A 16,007-nucleotide genomic window follows, 5' to 3' on the forward strand; every position below is an offset into this window, starting at 1 on the left:
GAACACGTTTTGAACATTTGCCTACAACTCCCACAATTCAGCGCGCGTCTCATTTCCGGTCCTGCGCCGTTTCTGGAGCGGATTGGAACCCGGAGTCAGGATTCGATAAATGAAGTGTCTTTTGCAGAGAAGGTAAGATATTTCACGGTCAATGCAGGTTGGAACTGAGCAAAATGTCGCCGCAGTCGAGTAGAAAAGCCCTGGCCGGTTTGTTTGGTTGCCTACGAGTTCCTCCTTTTTGGCTCCACGAGTGCCTGCGGGACGCCGAGGCATTGCGACTCCGGTCTGGCGCTCTGCGTCTCCGTTCCATCCGCCATGCCGACTGTTCTTTGTTACATTTTATGTTCGAGGCCAGACGCTCAGATCGGAGTTAAAACCCGGCTACGCTTTAGGAGCAACCAAAATCCCGGATCCACTCCCGCCGCACACGCTAACATGTTGGTTCCAACTATGTTGCATTGTTCATGTTGGCACAATAGCGTCATTTTGGCGCATAATGCCCCATGGGCAGGCATTGGATTTATTTTCACCATTTCATTTGTATTGGAAAGGGCAGTCTCTCTTTCTTTACCTCCTATTTTACAACTGTTAACTATTTGACTTCCTGCTTGTTCAGTTGTGGTAGTAGTAGTGGTTGATCAGTTGAATAAATATCCCGTTATTTGTTTTCCCAGGGTTCCAGAATGGCAGATCAGACTCCCGAGGAGTTTATCTGTGAGTATAGACCCCCTCGGAATGGGTGTCAGTGTGTTGACAGGTATATAGTGTTTGGGGGTGTGGGCGTGTTGCAGGGTGTGAAGACTGTGGGCAGTACCATGACTCGGAGTGCCCGGAATTTGGACCCCTGGTGACTGTCCAGGACTCTTTTGTTCTCAGCCGGGCCCGGTGAGAATTCACCTGATTGAAAATCTGACTGAAATGTGCAGAGAATATGTTTTCTCTCAATGTTTACAACATTTCAGGTTACCTGTCCGCTCCGTTTAATAACAACTCATGTTCTTTTTCAGGTCATCCATTCCAAATAGCCTGGAGATCAGGCCAGTAGCAGATGGCAGCGAGGGCGTTTTCGTCCAGCGACGGCTGGTCAAAAGGACTCGTTTTGGTCCCTTCGAGGCTAAGCGGGTCACCGTTTTGGAGAAAGAAGGAATATTTCCCCTGAAGGTAATTTCATCTGAGGCACACGTAGTGTTACAGGGGTTAACATACCCACCCTGCCCTCTGTTGAGCAGATCTTCAAGAAAGCTGGCATAGTGGTGTGTTTTGACTATAGTAGTGAAGATGACTGTAACTGGATGATGCTGGTTCGACCTGCCACCGATCACCAGCATCAAAATCTGACGGCATACCAGCAAGACGAAGAAGTGTTCTTCAACACATGCCAGGTTCGTGAAGACATCCAATCCCGAAGGCATTTGGGTATTTATCTGCAGCTCATCCTTTCTTCATCTGCTGGATTTTTGAGCAGGACGTACTTCCAGGAACAGAGTTGAGGGTGTGGTATGGGGCTTTCTATGCCAAAAAGATGGAGAAGCCATTGCTCAAGCTTTCAATTGAGCCGCCACCACCTCCAGGTTTATAATATTTTCATCAAATCTCTTTGAATGGTGTTCAATATCATAACCAGTTGTACTTGACTAGCTTGTGAGAAAACCATCTTCTCTAGGACGCCTAAGATGAACGACAAAAACAGCCATATGCTAGGTTAGCTAGCACATGCCCAGCTCACCATGACCCTAAACTAGATAAGCAGTACAGAGAACAGATGTATGTCGACAATTTAATGCCATTATTTTGAATCCACTGGTTTGTCGGTGCACGTCTCCCAATGCAGATCCTGTCAATAAATTAACAGCATCTAAAGCGCTTCCAAAGGAGTCCGTACGACCACAGGAGGAGTCCACGGTGGAGCCCGTCGAGGAGGGAAGTGAGCCCACTTCTCGGCCACCTGTAAAAAGGGGGATCCATCGTGGAAGGAGGGCTAAGGGTCGAAGGCCTCGAGCTGTTGCCGCTACATGCAAGAGCAAAGGTGAGAGGAACGCATGCTCCTGTGATTTGCATGAGAAATCGCAATACAATTACAATACACTTCAAATGTGAACAGTTGCTGTCTGCCCGCCCACTTCTCCATTAACAATCAACACTTGGCTTATGACTCCATCACAGCGTTATTAAATAATGCAATAAATGTTATTAAATAATAATACTGTGCTTATAACATGGGTTCCATTAGTTAAACAAAAAAAATAATGTGAAAAGTATTGTATTGAGCTAACATTTAACCTCATGTTATAAAACGACCATGTGTGCAGACGTGAAGCCACCGGCGGCGAGCACCGAAACGCTTCCTTCCGAGTCAGCAGCTGGTGCAGAGAGAAGCCGTCGTCTGGGGGCTCTAGACGCGGGGAATCAAGTCCTCAAGAGGCACAAAGGCCGAGAGCACAAGAGGGTGTACCGCTGCTCCTTGTGCAACAAGGTCTTTCAGAACAGCAGTAACCTGAACCGACATATCCGATCACACGGTACTGGGTGGGACACACGGGATGGGGCCCCATTTCCCCTGACTTTTGAAAGTGCTTTTAAGGTATTAAATATGCTTGCTTTTCTGTCCCGACTTCAACCGCCAGGTGATAAACTGTTCAAGTGTGACGAGTGTGACAAACTGTTCAGTCGAAAGGAGAGTTTGAAGCAGCACATCTCCTACAAGCACAGCAAGAATGCGGTGGGTGCTGTTGCGGAATTTGCTGCAATAGAAATGAGCTTCTCTTTCTCTGCCTTTTTTTTTTTTTAAACATGACAATTTTTTTTTTTTTTTTTTTAGCCTGACCTGGAATACAAATATAAATGCAACATTTGTGAAAAATCATTCCGCCTAGAAAATGCCTTAAAATTCCACAATTGCAGGACAGGTAAGCATGCACTTTTCTGTTTGCTAGCTGAGTTGTGTATACTTGGCAAATCCCATTCAATACATTCCCACAAATTCCAGACATTTTATTCTTAAGATTGCAGATCTGAAGCTCCATTTCCGCCAAACAGTACGGTTTGCTTCAGTACAGACTTCTTCAAATAATGATAAAAAAAAACTTGCTTGATTATGCTACCTCGCTATAATTAGGATTGCAAGCTTCAGTACAACTGCACTGACCAAGAGGATGCCTTGTGAAGAGGGGCGCCTAATAACTGACAGGATGTGACGAGGGAAGATAGGACAGATCAGGGTGTGATGGGACAAAGAGCTAAATTCAGTTGTATCTAGTTCCAAGTGGTAAAATTAAACAAATTTTCTTATCTTCTTTTCGCCAGACGACAAGACCTTCCAGTGTGACATCTGCTCCCGCTTCTTCTCCACGAACAGCAACTTGTCCAAGCACAAGAAGAAGCATGGAGAAAAGCTCTACTCCTGTGAAATCTGCAACAAGATGTTCTACCGTAAAGATGTCATGCAAGAGCATCACAGGAGGCACGGCGTCGGTGAGAATATGATTTTTAAATATCCATTTTAACTCTGGATTTTAAATGGCTTCATCCTGGAGGTGGATATATTTACGTAAAGTGCATTTGAGCAGGGCCAAAGCAAATGAAGAGAGAGGAGTTGGAGACTAATGGAGAAGAAGCCACAAAGTACAGAAAAGAACCGTCTCCGTGTCCCATCTGTGGAAAGGTGAGGTCTCTCCGACACTCGCGCTGAATCCCAACAAATCGACTATTGTTCTCATGCGAACGAGCAGGTGTTCTCCTGCCGAAGTAACATGAACAAACATCTGCTGACGCACGGCGATAAGAAGTACACCTGCGAGATCTGCGGCCGCAAGTTCTTCCGAGTGGACGTGCTTCGCGATCACATTCACGTTCACTTTAAGGTGAGGCATTATGAGATGGAAAAAAAATGGAGTTTCTCCTATCTGCCATATGAGAGTGGCAATTTTGCACTAGAAAAACTCCATGAAGCCCGAGAAGACTTTCGAAAAGAGTTACAATACTGCCACCAATTTTCTCATGTATCAAATGACGCGGGGGATTTTTTTTTTTTTTTTTTGTTGCAGGATATAGCCGTAATGGATGAGCAGAAAAGAGAGGACTTCATCAAGAAAATCGGCATTTCAGCAGGCGACAGTGACGAAAAGGAAGATGAAGAAGACGTCGATGACCCTGAACGCCACAAGTACAACTGCAAGAAATGTCAGGTGAGCTCTTCCCGTACTCGACCCACTCAACATTTTCAAGATCGCTACTTGAGTCGTCGAGACCGATTCTCTTTCACGCCCATAGATGTCATTCGCCAAAGGCCGAGAATACCTGAAGCACATCACCGAACAGCATAAAGAGCGAGGCTACGGCTGCGCGATATGCAATCGTCGCTTTGCCCTCAAAGCGACGTACAATGCTCACTTGGTCATCCACAGAGAGCAGCTGCCTGACCCTGCTGTCCAAAAGTAAGCCCAATTGTGCTTTTACCGGTTTTCTTTGGAATGGTTTCCCTAAACTTGAGCATAATTTTCAGTCTGAAAATGGTCCTTGACATGTTTATGTCCACACAACATCTAACCTTTTCACATGTTTCTCCTCATCTAAAGGTATATCCACCCCTGTGAAGTCTGTGGCCGAATTTTCAATAGTATCGGTAACTTGGAGAGGCACAAGATTATCCATACTGGTGAGATGATGCTTTAACACTACAATATTTTTTATTTTAGAGTCTCCAAATGATTTGTATGATTGAAACAACTGCCTTCTGAAGGCAGACCAATATATCGAATGATCGGAAACACCAGAAAAATGACATTCTCGGGTCTTAAATTCATGAAACACAATTTTTGCACCTGATAAACAATGTTGTCCATCCCGCGGAGTAGCCAATGTGGATAAGAAGCATATTTTTGACCCAAACGCTGCAGGGGTGAAGAGCCACAGCTGTGACAAGTGCAGCAAATCCTTTGCGCGGAAGGACATGCTGAAAGAGCACCTGAGGGTGCACGACGACATCCGAGACTTCCTGTGTGCAGAGTGCGGCAAAGGTCAGCTCCTATGGTACGCGGGAGTAACTCGCTGGGATGATCTGGACGTGCTCTCCCGTTCAGGAATGAAGACCAAGCATGCGCTCCGCCACCACATGAAGCTGCACAAGGGCATCAAAGAGTACGAGTGTAAAGAGTGTAACCGCAAGTTTGCTCAGAAAGTCAATATGCTCAAGCACTTCAAGCGACACACGGGTGAGTTGTCATTTCACAGCGCCGTGTTAAAATGAACAGTTCAAAGCATTTTCTTTTTTTTTGTCTAGGAATAAAGGACTTCATGTGTGAGCTGTGCGGCAAGACATTCAGCGAAAGAACAACTCTGGAGACGCACAAACTGATTCATACGGGTCAGTTGGGCACATATATAAGTTGCATTGGTTTAAGTCACAGGCTCAGCCAAACTCAATCAAAAAGTCTTATGTATGAAATTGTATTTATGGTCCATTGTTGTATCTAGCCACTGTAAAATTTCCTCTATTTCTACAGTGGGAAAAACGTGGACTTGCGCCACGTGTGATAAAAAGTATCTGACGGAATACATGCTGCAGAAGCACGTGCACCTGACCCACGAGAAGGTCGAGGCCCAGTCGTGTTACATTTGCGGCACCAAGGTTTCCACCAGGGCCTCCATGAATCGACACTTGCGACGCAAACACCCTGAAGTGAGCGGCCGTGCTCGTTTAATTAGACTTTGGCGTGCTACTAACCACTTAACCTGCCTCCCTTCGTATCTTGAGATTGTGCCCGTTAGAATTGAGGACTTTGATGAGCTGCAGGAATCCCAGGCCATGAACGACTCACCTGGCAACATCGTGCAGGTAACTTGGTCACTGCATTTTGCAGTGCCGTAGTTATTTTGTCAACTCCATGACCCCTCCCCCTTCCGCTTCAGCCCAGTCTGACGCTAGAAAAAGACGGGCAATCTCACGAAAGGACCGTCCGGACTGCACGTCATGCCAGGAAGAAGCTAAGAGTCACGCCGGAGTCGGAACTGTCCGAATCCGACGATTACGTTGATTTCGAAGAGCACCCTCACGAAACCCTGCCGGAATTCAACACCGTGGTTGTCGGCGAAGAGACGGAAACGAGCTCCGCGGTGCAGAGTATCCAGCAGGTGCGTTATTTCTTCTCTTTGCTTGATTCTTCTTTCAGAGCCGTGACTCAGGAAAAAAATCTGCTTGATTTCAGGTGGTGGTTCTGACGGACCCCAACGCTCCACCCGCTTCCTCCCCCAGCAACGCGGTGGGGTTGAGCAACATCACGGTCACCCCGCTCGCCGGCCCGAGCCCCGCCCAATTCACCAGCCTCCAGCCCGTGGCAGTGGGGCACCTGACCGCCGGGGACCGCCCGCTCTCGCTGGACAACTCCATCCTCACCGTCACCTTTGACTCGGTCAGCGGCTCGGCCGTGCTGCACAACAGAGCCCCCGACCTGGGCCAAGAATCTGTCAGCCACACTGGCGGGGCGCCGGCGCAGTCGGTGGCGCACTTCATCAACCTCGCCGCTCTGGTCAACCCCGCTAGTCAGACGCTGGAATCCCAGACCATGGCCTGGAGGCCGGTAGCGCCGGCTGAGGGCGGCCAGTTGGCCCCTGCGCTCGGGGGTGCCCAGGGGAAGGTGCACCAGGTGGAGAGACAGGGACCGGAGGCGGAGCGCCAGGGTCAGTCGCCGGCGCCACAGCAGCAGCAAAGTGGCCCCGTGCAGCAAATGTTCAGCTACTAATCAGGTGCCGGTCACCTCCAACCAACACATGTACACTTAACACTTAATGTACACATTTTTTAATCGTCACCCAAATGCCTCTCCAGTGCCATTTTGTTTCGGTCACAATACATGAATTTTTTGCCATTTTTTAAATTTGTTTTTTAATTAATCTACTACTTTCCTCTAGACCTGTCACCAGCCTTTTGTGTGCATGTTACCAAGGTAGAAGTATGGTACTTTGATTTACTATTGTTATTTTTTTTAAGTCATGGAAAAATGAATGAATGCTAAGTTATTGTGGCTCGGTTGTAAATTATGGAGAAGGAACTCTTTGTCTTGAGAAAAACAAAGGTTATAGTTCAGATGATTTTTTTATATATAGATATATAATGCTGTGTAAATGTCTGTGAAAGGAAGAAAAAAGATGTGAAACATTGATTAGATAAATCATTTTTATTTTTTTCTTCATTATGTAAAGTTTTCTACATTCATCTGACTTATTAACCCATTGACTGTCATTCATGGTCACAGGCGCCCAATCCATTTTGACTGGGCGGAGATTGCCAACAATGGCAGCCAATGAGTTAATGACTGAAATGTTGAAAAATAGATCATTGTTATTTTTAATGCAACCCTATTTAGCTATGACAGCTGAGAACAGACCTCACTTTCAACATTGAACCATTCAAACAAATAAAAATACTACAAGCTCAACATTGTCATATAGTTAAATATTTTTCAAATGCACCATTGTGTTCATTATTTTCATTCTATCCAAATGGGTTCTGCAATTCACTTTTTTTCTTTTTCCGCCACAGGAGGGCAGTAGTTCACAATACAATTAACTTAAAGGGGCCAGTTATCATCACTTGGCGGCCATTTTGCGTCAGTGCCATTAGTGAAAGAATAGACAAAGCAAGCATAAATGATCTGAAATATATTTGTATAACATTAAGGTATTAAGTATTTTTATTATTATTTGAATTCACCTATTTATTTTTATGGCATTTGTTGTCAGGTTTTGACAATAATAATAAAAACAAATGCCACCGCTCGAGGCCCCGCCCATCGTCACACCTGCAGAGAGGGCAGGGCCAGGATGGGCTTGACAAGAAGAAAAACAAGGAAATACTACAAGTCGTGTCGTCGGCGTTTGCGCTCACTCCTACACTTTTTTTGACGGGGGAAACGAAGAGCTGGTCCTTCCACTGGTAACACTGGTATGGATGTTCCCGATGGGAATATGGGACTGCTTCGGACCTTCGATTCTTCGGAGTTCTCCAGCTGGGAAAAAATCGGCTCAGGTGGATTTGGACAAGTATACAAAGTCCGGCACGTTCATTGGAAAACTTGGCTCGCTATCAAATGCCCTCCTTGTCTCCATGTAGATGACAAGTAAGTCCTGACAATGTTATTCTTCTCTGATCTAACTTCACTCACATCAAGGTTTTGTTGGCAATGTCACTAGCATTTTAGATAGAGATTCACTATTCACATGCTGTCAGTCTAACATAGGTTGAAAGTTCTCCTGAAAATCAAAGTATGACAGGAATGCACGTTTTTCTAATCAGGCACCAATCTAAGGCTGAAATAAACATTTCAGAATCACCCTACTTATTCTACCTCTGTCCTAGTTTACTAACAATAGCCTACTGAATATGTTAATGTTATGCTATGGACACATCAATCATTGCAACATACCCAGCCAATTGTGTTAGATTTACACCTCGGAAGCAATTTGAGCTCAGTTGATTATTTTACTTGCCTGCAACCTGCAGAGCAGGTATTGATTTAGTTTTAAGTAACCCAGGCTGATTATCACCTCTCAGCACTATTCCCTTGATAAACAAATGGCATGGAAACTGGAGTTTTGAACATTAAGAGACAATTTCCTATCCTGATAAAATTCCAGATAATTGTTGGTTTGTAAGGAACCGATTCGTCCAGTCTATAACTCGCAAAAGCAATTTGTGGTCTGCAAATAGCTTACAAATAGCAAGTTACAACTTTGGCCCGAACTATGCATTTCCTCCTTATGGCCTCCAGTAAAATTATACATAGTAATATTGCTTTCTATCTTCTTACAACACGTATTAGATGTGATGCATCACATCAAGGGTCAATCATTTAACCGCTCACAAAAACAGATAACTAAACAGACATTACTGACTATGCAAACAGAGAAATGAGGCGCTTCCCCCAATCCTATGGCGCAACTTCAAGCATGGGCTGAACTCGAAGCCTAGATCTTATCATCCGTAAACATCTCCAAAGTACATATTCAAGTCATTTCGCTTGCGACTTCATTGACCCCTACTCAACACAAGGCACCTTTGTGTTTCGGAGTTCCTGGAAGCCGCACTCTGGCATAGAGTAGACAATAATAGAAGCTGTAAAACCAGTCCTACCAGGCCTTGTTCTGTACTCATTGTGCCTAGGCGCTGTGAGCAGCAATACGGATTGGGCATCGACCCGCATCTGCAATGGCTGATAAGTGTTAGGAAAACTGCGTAGTCAAAGACAACACGAAAGCAAATTGCGAATGCCCTGTAAGAGAAAAATGGCGTGAATACAATTTGTTGGCCAGCATACGGTCCAAAAAGCCACACAACAAACCGCAATTGCCCGCAACACAAACTGGAATTTCAGTTGAAAATTGATCTCTTTTCATCTCATATTTTGTTCAGACTGTACTGCACTGTTTAAAAATATTGTAAGGTTTTTAGTGATAACTAAACAGCTTTTTTTCTTACTAGAAAAACCCACACGGGGAAAAACAATGTGGTTTACTTTTTATTTTTATTTTTAATACTTGATAATGGACCATGTGTCCTGACAATGGTGATAAATTGGATAAAAATGTTTGTCTTTAAAAACAAAACAAAAAACACATGCAACAATTAAAGGTGATGATTGTCCCGGTATGTAAACTGCGTAAATGATCTAATCAACATTAATAGTTGTTGCATTCCACTCACAAGGTGGAATTTGTATGCTAAATATGCTCGTCATGCTCTTCCTTTGGCAACTGAATGAAAGGGGTTGAAACAAACGGTAATCTAATCTCTAATCTCTCTGACGCATTCCTAAAAGGACACAATTTATGTGATCTAAGAGTTTGTATTTAGGGCTTTTGCTTGAATAATGTCCTCGGAGTGACCCTCACGCTTGTGTTCCAGTCATGTGAAGGAGGCCGGTGTGCTGATTTTATCAACTGAGCAATACAAAACAATACACCTTCTTGTACTTCTTTTACTGGACAGTGAAGAGCCCAATCCATAAGTAAAAAAAGCAGTCCATAAAGTCTCAATTCTCATACCTTGGAGACCAGTCAAAAAAAAGAGACCTGAGGGCTCCAGGAATTTCAGTTGAGGCTCCCAATGGTTTGGTTAATGATTCTTGAGAGAGTCGCAGAAATATGTGACTTAAACCCATGTATAATTGCAGATTTATCCACCGCTACGTCCATGATGTAAAATATCACCCGGTATAAACGACCTTCATAAGAAAGATGTTTAATTTAAGTTAAATTTAAGCATGAATATTGTGGAGGTGTAGTTAGCATGTTTGCCTCACAATTCAAACAAGACCTAAGGAGGATTGGCGGTACAGAAGATGAATGAATGAATTTTGTCCTTTTTTTGGTTGTTTTTTGTCATGTTTAAGTAAAAGCCTAATATGGGTGATACTGTAATGTGTTTAAAAAACTCAAATACTGTATAAAAAATTAATATAGAATAAAACTTGTAGCATTTATTGATTGCGCACTATGACATAGTAATTTTAGCAACTACTATAAATAGCACTGCAGGAAGTGCACAAAGTACATATGGGTTAGTGTGTTATCAACCAATCAGAAGTAGAAAATATTTGATTGCATGAGGCTCAAACACCAAAACAAGGGTTCCTATCGCTTTCATCAAATCGAACACATCGTGAAGACATTTTGGATTTAGTATTTTCCCAACAACAGTACAACTTTTAAAGACCACCTCCTTCCCTGGGGTTTGACGGAGCCATCCAAAAACATGTCTCGGGTTGCCAGTCAACCTCTTTAAAATGCGATCATCCCTCTTGCGTTTGCTCAGGGAACGATCGGAGCTGCTGGAGGAAGCCAAGAAAATGGAAGCCGCCAAGTTCCGCTACATCCTGCCCGTGTACGGCATCTGTGAGGACCCTCAAGGCCTGGTCATGGAGTACATGGAGACGGGATCGCTGGAAAATCTGCTGGCGAACGAGCCGCTACCCTGGGAGCTCCGCTTCCGTATCATCCACGAAACGGCGGTGGCCATGAATTTCTTGCACTGCATGAACCCGCCTCTGCTCCATCTGGACCTGAAGCCGGCCAACATTCTGCTTGATGCCCACTATCACGTCAAGGTAGCCTATAGTTTTTCTCCTAGGATGGTGTGGAAATGTTATTATGTTAGAGCAGCGGTGTCAAACTCATGTCCTCAAATAAGTAGAAGACCTAGTATTTGATATTTCCAATATTTGCCATAGTCACTGTAACTGGGGTTGCAAATCCGTCCTAACGTTAGCTTTTTTCTTAAAAGTAGAATTTAGCTGTGTATCCAACTAAACCATTTTTTAATGTAAACAGGACAAGAAAAAATGATCTCATTCTGAAATGAGAATGGAAATAAATTTAGCTTTTTTTTAATTCAAGACATTATATAAAAAGAAGCAAGTGCCTAAATAAATACAATTACATAAATAGTGACTTGATGATAATTTTCAAAGCATTTTTGTCTACAAAAGTAATAGTCAATATACCATAGTGAAAGTGTCAAAGTATACTAACTTAAAACCTTAAAACATTTTTATTTTCTATAGAATATCTTAATAACATTTTCATATACTGCAAATAAAAAGGACAGTCTCCACTTTATGCAGTGATTTTTTTTCTCTACTTTTGAGCAATCCAACTGAAATAGATGGTGGTGAATGGGAGTGGGAGGAAACCATTAAATTAACAGTAATAGCTGCATGTAAACGCCTCTTCCAGGCTTGTCCCTACTGGATTTTCTTAGTTGCTGTATAAAGGTAAACTGTATGCAGTATATGTCGTATGTGTGTGACTGTGCGTGGGTGCGCTCAGTTCGCCAAGAAGGCGCTTTCCTGTTTTTGCTGCATGCCGGGACTTGGCCCAAGAGCATGTTTGACGCTGTTTGCGAGCAAAATTAGTCAGCGGGACCCTCGCCGCGAACTTCCTTATCTTGTCTCTCTGTGCCAGATATCAGATTTTGGCCTGGCTCGCTGGAACGGTCTGTCACGGGGCGATGACATCAGTCGAGACGGCTTCTGCGGCACAATCGCCTACCTGCCGCCGGAAAGCATCATTGAGAAAGACCGAGTGTCTGACACCAAGCATGACGTATACAGGTTTGAATTTTTCAAACCTTCTGTTACCAGTAGAAAAAGCGCAGAATTGTGTGGGAACTTAAAAAATATATCCCATGTTTTCCAGTTTTTCCATTGTTGTCTGGGGCATCCTCACTCAGAAGAAACCATACCAAGGTGAGACTCATTTGTTGTTTGAATCATTTAGAAAAAAACATATAAAAACCCAAGTGGCGGCTCAGTGGTCTGGCGTGGCGGAGGCCTGGGTTCAATTCCCGTTGGTTTTAAGGAGCAGCAAAAAATGTAGTTAAAGTGACCCTGTGCGAAAACACGGTTGCCAGGTTTTCCTCCCTAATAAAAACTGCCAAGTTCCCTACATGTATCATTTAGAAACTTTGGTACTGTTCTTAATTTTACTTTCTGTTTCCAACATACGCAGTACTCGCGTACAGATTCAAAAAATGGTTGAGTTATTTTTTTGTTTTGTTTGTGTGTTTTCCCTAGGAGAGAATAACATCTTGCAGATCATGGTGAAGGTGGTTAAAGGTGTGCGTCCGGATCTGGGAAAAGTCCCGCGTAATCGCCCAGCCGCCTGCAATGGCTTCCTACATCTAATGCAACGCTGCTGGGCAGCAAATCCTGAGGCCAGACCCAGCTTCCAAGGTGAGTTATCGCTTCCAAAAGTCCATTAGATTGATTCCATTTATTAATACTTACCAAACAGGTAATAGTTTCATGGTGAATTAGTGTAATGTTGCATAAATACTTCATCACCTTTTCTCTATGATTCTTTGAAATTGACTAATGATTGGCGTTTTTCCCAGACATCACGTCGGAAGCTGAAGATCTGTGCTGTAAACCTCAAGAGGAGCCCAAGACCCCGACCTCGGCGGGATTGGAGTCGGAGCTTACGTACTGTGATGGGCTGCCACTTCAACAGGTGGGTGGAGCTTGCTTAAGATGCCATTAACTGTCTGCTAAAAAAGGGGAACTGGTGCCTGGTAACTTTAGCCTAATAGGAGAGAGCCAGCCTAGAGCCCACCAGGCTTATAAAGTACTCGTGGAAACCCTGATATAACGATGGCTAAAACTAAGGATGTCGCCGATCACAAAATTTTCAGAGAATAAGATAGATGTAAGATTTGAATGAACATAACTTGCTCCTATCAAGTGTCTGCATTTTTGACAAATCTGTAGATAGATATACTTTTATTTTGTTACAGGTTCAGTGAATATGCCTCCTGATTTATTTCCCCCTTTTTATCCTTAAAATTGTATGACTAAGCTTATCCATTATTGTCTTCCAGTCAGCTGTGAGTTATTTCCGTAGTAAATGTTTGACTAGAATAATAGTGACATCGCTGAAGAAGAATGTTGACCAATGGGATTGCACTGTCTGGCTATTGTGTGTCATATCTGCACTGTTGACTTTGTGACAAAACATGGCGGCTATTACAGCGCATTTGTCTGTTTGATTACGCAATAGATAATACTGGCATATTTTAATATTCATATTACTCTGGCTGTAGTCCTTTAATGTGAGTTCATTTTCCACACTATGTCCATCTAAAGACATTTTCCAGACCACTTTGTCCGCGAATATCCATTGAGTTTATCTTCTCTCCGCAGGTGAAAAAAAGTAAACAACCGGTGCGCCCCATCTCGGCCATATTGCCCGAAAAGGACTACAGTCTGTCCGAGCTGTTGACCCAGGTGGATTCTGGGATTTCGAGGAGCTTCGATCGCCTGAAGGACGACAGCCGCCAGAGCAAAGAGAACACCTGCAAGAGGCTATCCGGCATGTCCTCTGCGGATTCTGCGTTCTCGTCGCAAGACTCCATAACGCTCTCGTTGGAGAAGGAAAGCGCCATCGGTAAGAGCGAACGTCAAAGTCCGCTTAAAGAATAGCGGCTAACGACATATTCCCTGTTGCCTAGATTCCGCCGAGGTGCACAAAAGGAAATTATGTGAAGCCATCAAATTCAATGACATGGCCAAGCTGATGAAGATCCTCCAGCCGCAAGACGTTGACCTTCTCCTGGACGGCGGGGACGGTCTCGTCCACTATGCGGTCTCCTTGGCCAACGAAGAAGCCGTCAAGTTCCTCCTGCTGAACAATGCCGATCCCAATTTAGCCAACGCACGAGGCTCCACCCCCCTCCACCTGGCCGCCGAGAAGCAGCTTAAACCGCTGGCGGAACTTCTGCTGACTCGGCGGAGCGCCCACGTCGACGCCAAGGACGAGGACCAGTACACGGCCTTGCATTGGGCGGCTCAAAATGGCGACGAAGCCGTGGCGCGCTTGTTGCTGGACCGGGGGGCCGCCATCGACGAAACGGACGGTCAGGGCCGCACGTCCGCCCACGTGGCCTGCCAGCACGGCCAGGAGAACGTCGTCCGAGTGTTGCTGAGTCGTGGCGCCGACGTCCGGGTCAAGGGGAAGGACGACTGGACGGCGTTGCACTTTGCCGCCTGGCAGGTAGGCTCCCAAATCACCAATTTCTCCGTTGTGCGATAGCTGTTCTTCGGAAAAGAACCGTAAAATGGTTCTTTTGCTAAGGGCAATCGAGTCATGTGATTTTCAAGTAGTTGTCAATGATGAAAAATTACATACCTGTCAACCTCGGCCAATCGCCTAATAATGAGATAGGTCGTCTATGTCTAAACATGAAATCAAATGGGTTGGACATGCCTGCCCTGAATCAAGAAAAAATACAATGCACTTTTCATCTTTTTGATATTATTGTCTTGCCAAACGTTGCAGTCATTTGAATGAAGGGCATTGTTTTTAACAAAACGGCATTCCTCCAAAATGGAGGCCATCCATCAATGTTTCGATCTGTTTCCATCGGGTTTTGTTTCCCTTCGATGGATTCATTGTTCCACCCCTTCCTGCAGGGTCACCTGGGAATCGTGAAACTGCTGGTCAAGCAGGCGGGGGCCGACGTCAACGGCCAGACGGCGGACGGTCGCGCGCCGCTCCATTTGGCCGCCCAGAGGGGCCATTACCGAGTAGCCCGAATCCTCATCGAACTCAAGGCGGACGTTCACGTGACCACTTGGGAGTTAAACACGCCCTTGCACGTCGCGGCAGAAACCGGTCACACCAGCACATCCCGCCTCCTGATCAAACACGGGGTGGACCTCGGCGCCAAGAACAGACAAGGGTTGACCCCCCTCCACTTGGCCTACCGGCGAGGCCGCACGGCCACCGTCAAAATGCTCATCGACGAGGGGGCCGAGCCTCAAAACCTCGACCGCGCCCAACTCGCTCAGGAAGAACGGCACGTTCAGCGTCCGGACACGGACGAGGTGTCCCGGTCGGATCTGGAGGGGTGCTCGGCAGAGGACCCCCGGGACTCGGTTAACCCGAGCTCGCCGCCGCCCGACCCCGAGCGGCCGGTAAGGCCCAAGTCGCTCCAGAGGAGAATCGTCATTCTCAAATTGACGGAGCACAAAGACGAGCCAGAGACTCTTAACTTCGCTTTGTGCTAACAGGACCAAATTAGCTCATGAAACTGTACCCCCCCAAAAATGGATTAATTGCTGACACCCATCTGGTCCAATGAGTGGAGTAGAATATGCTAAAACCCTGCTGTTAGGATTTTATCCTGTTTAGAAAAGCTTCTGTGTAAATATGTTTATTTATGACACTTTTACCTTTTGTACCCACTTTTTTTTACTCCGTAGGTTAAATGAAATTCTGATATGGAAGCAGTTTTGTGGACATTTTACCTGATATTTTGAGCCATGATTGATTTTAAGGTTGGAAATGGTTCTTCCCTTTTTACATATCCGTGCTACATTACGGAGCCTATTAAAATATGTTTAACCTTCGTTTAGCTTTTTGCGACTTTTTGTGCTTTGAATTCTGAATGGGAAAAATATAGCTATTCTCTTTTCAGTTGTGACAATTGATTCCATTTCTATTTGATTCATTCGTCC

The 16,007-nt window shown here is 44.9% G+C and overlaps 2 protein-coding genes across 2 annotated transcripts; both read left to right on the forward strand.

Annotated features, from left to right (window-relative positions):
- The first annotated feature begins 34 nt into the window (after positions 1 to 34).
- Positions 35 to 7,433, forward strand: prdm15 (PR domain containing 15). The gene is made up of 23 exons (XM_077591696.1): positions 35 to 132; positions 675 to 714; positions 792 to 885; positions 1,008 to 1,161; positions 1,230 to 1,382; positions 1,466 to 1,571; positions 1,832 to 2,026; positions 2,310 to 2,519; positions 2,625 to 2,719; positions 2,819 to 2,906; positions 3,304 to 3,471; positions 3,567 to 3,661; positions 3,729 to 3,860; positions 4,044 to 4,184; positions 4,270 to 4,433; positions 4,575 to 4,654; positions 4,896 to 5,015; positions 5,079 to 5,210; positions 5,279 to 5,362; positions 5,502 to 5,677; positions 5,753 to 5,833; positions 5,908 to 6,129; positions 6,204 to 7,433. The coding sequence occupies exons 2-23, from the start codon at positions 684 to 686 to the stop codon at positions 6,735 to 6,737; spliced, it is 3,255 nt and encodes a 1,084-aa protein (XP_077447822.1). The 5' UTR covers positions 35 to 132; positions 675 to 683; the 3' UTR covers positions 6,738 to 7,433.
- A 425-nt stretch (positions 7,434 to 7,858) lies between these two features.
- Positions 7,859 to 15,899, forward strand: ripk4 (receptor-interacting serine-threonine kinase 4). Its single transcript, XM_077591767.1, has 9 exons — positions 7,859 to 8,114; positions 10,808 to 11,099; positions 11,956 to 12,104; positions 12,190 to 12,239; positions 12,567 to 12,725; positions 12,887 to 13,002; positions 13,692 to 13,935; positions 14,000 to 14,541; positions 14,961 to 15,899. The coding sequence occupies exons 1-9, from the start codon at positions 7,942 to 7,944 to the stop codon at positions 15,555 to 15,557; spliced, it is 2,322 nt and encodes a 773-aa protein (XP_077447893.1). The 5' UTR covers positions 7,859 to 7,941; the 3' UTR covers positions 15,558 to 15,899.
- Positions 15,900 to 16,007: the final 108 nt, after the last annotated feature.

This window comes from Stigmatopora argus, chromosome 22 (genome assembly GCF_051989625.1).
Source record: "Stigmatopora argus isolate UIUO_Sarg chromosome 22, RoL_Sarg_1.0, whole genome shotgun sequence".
In the NCBI taxonomy this organism is placed as follows: domain Eukaryota; kingdom Metazoa; phylum Chordata; class Actinopteri; order Syngnathiformes; family Syngnathidae; genus Stigmatopora; species Stigmatopora argus.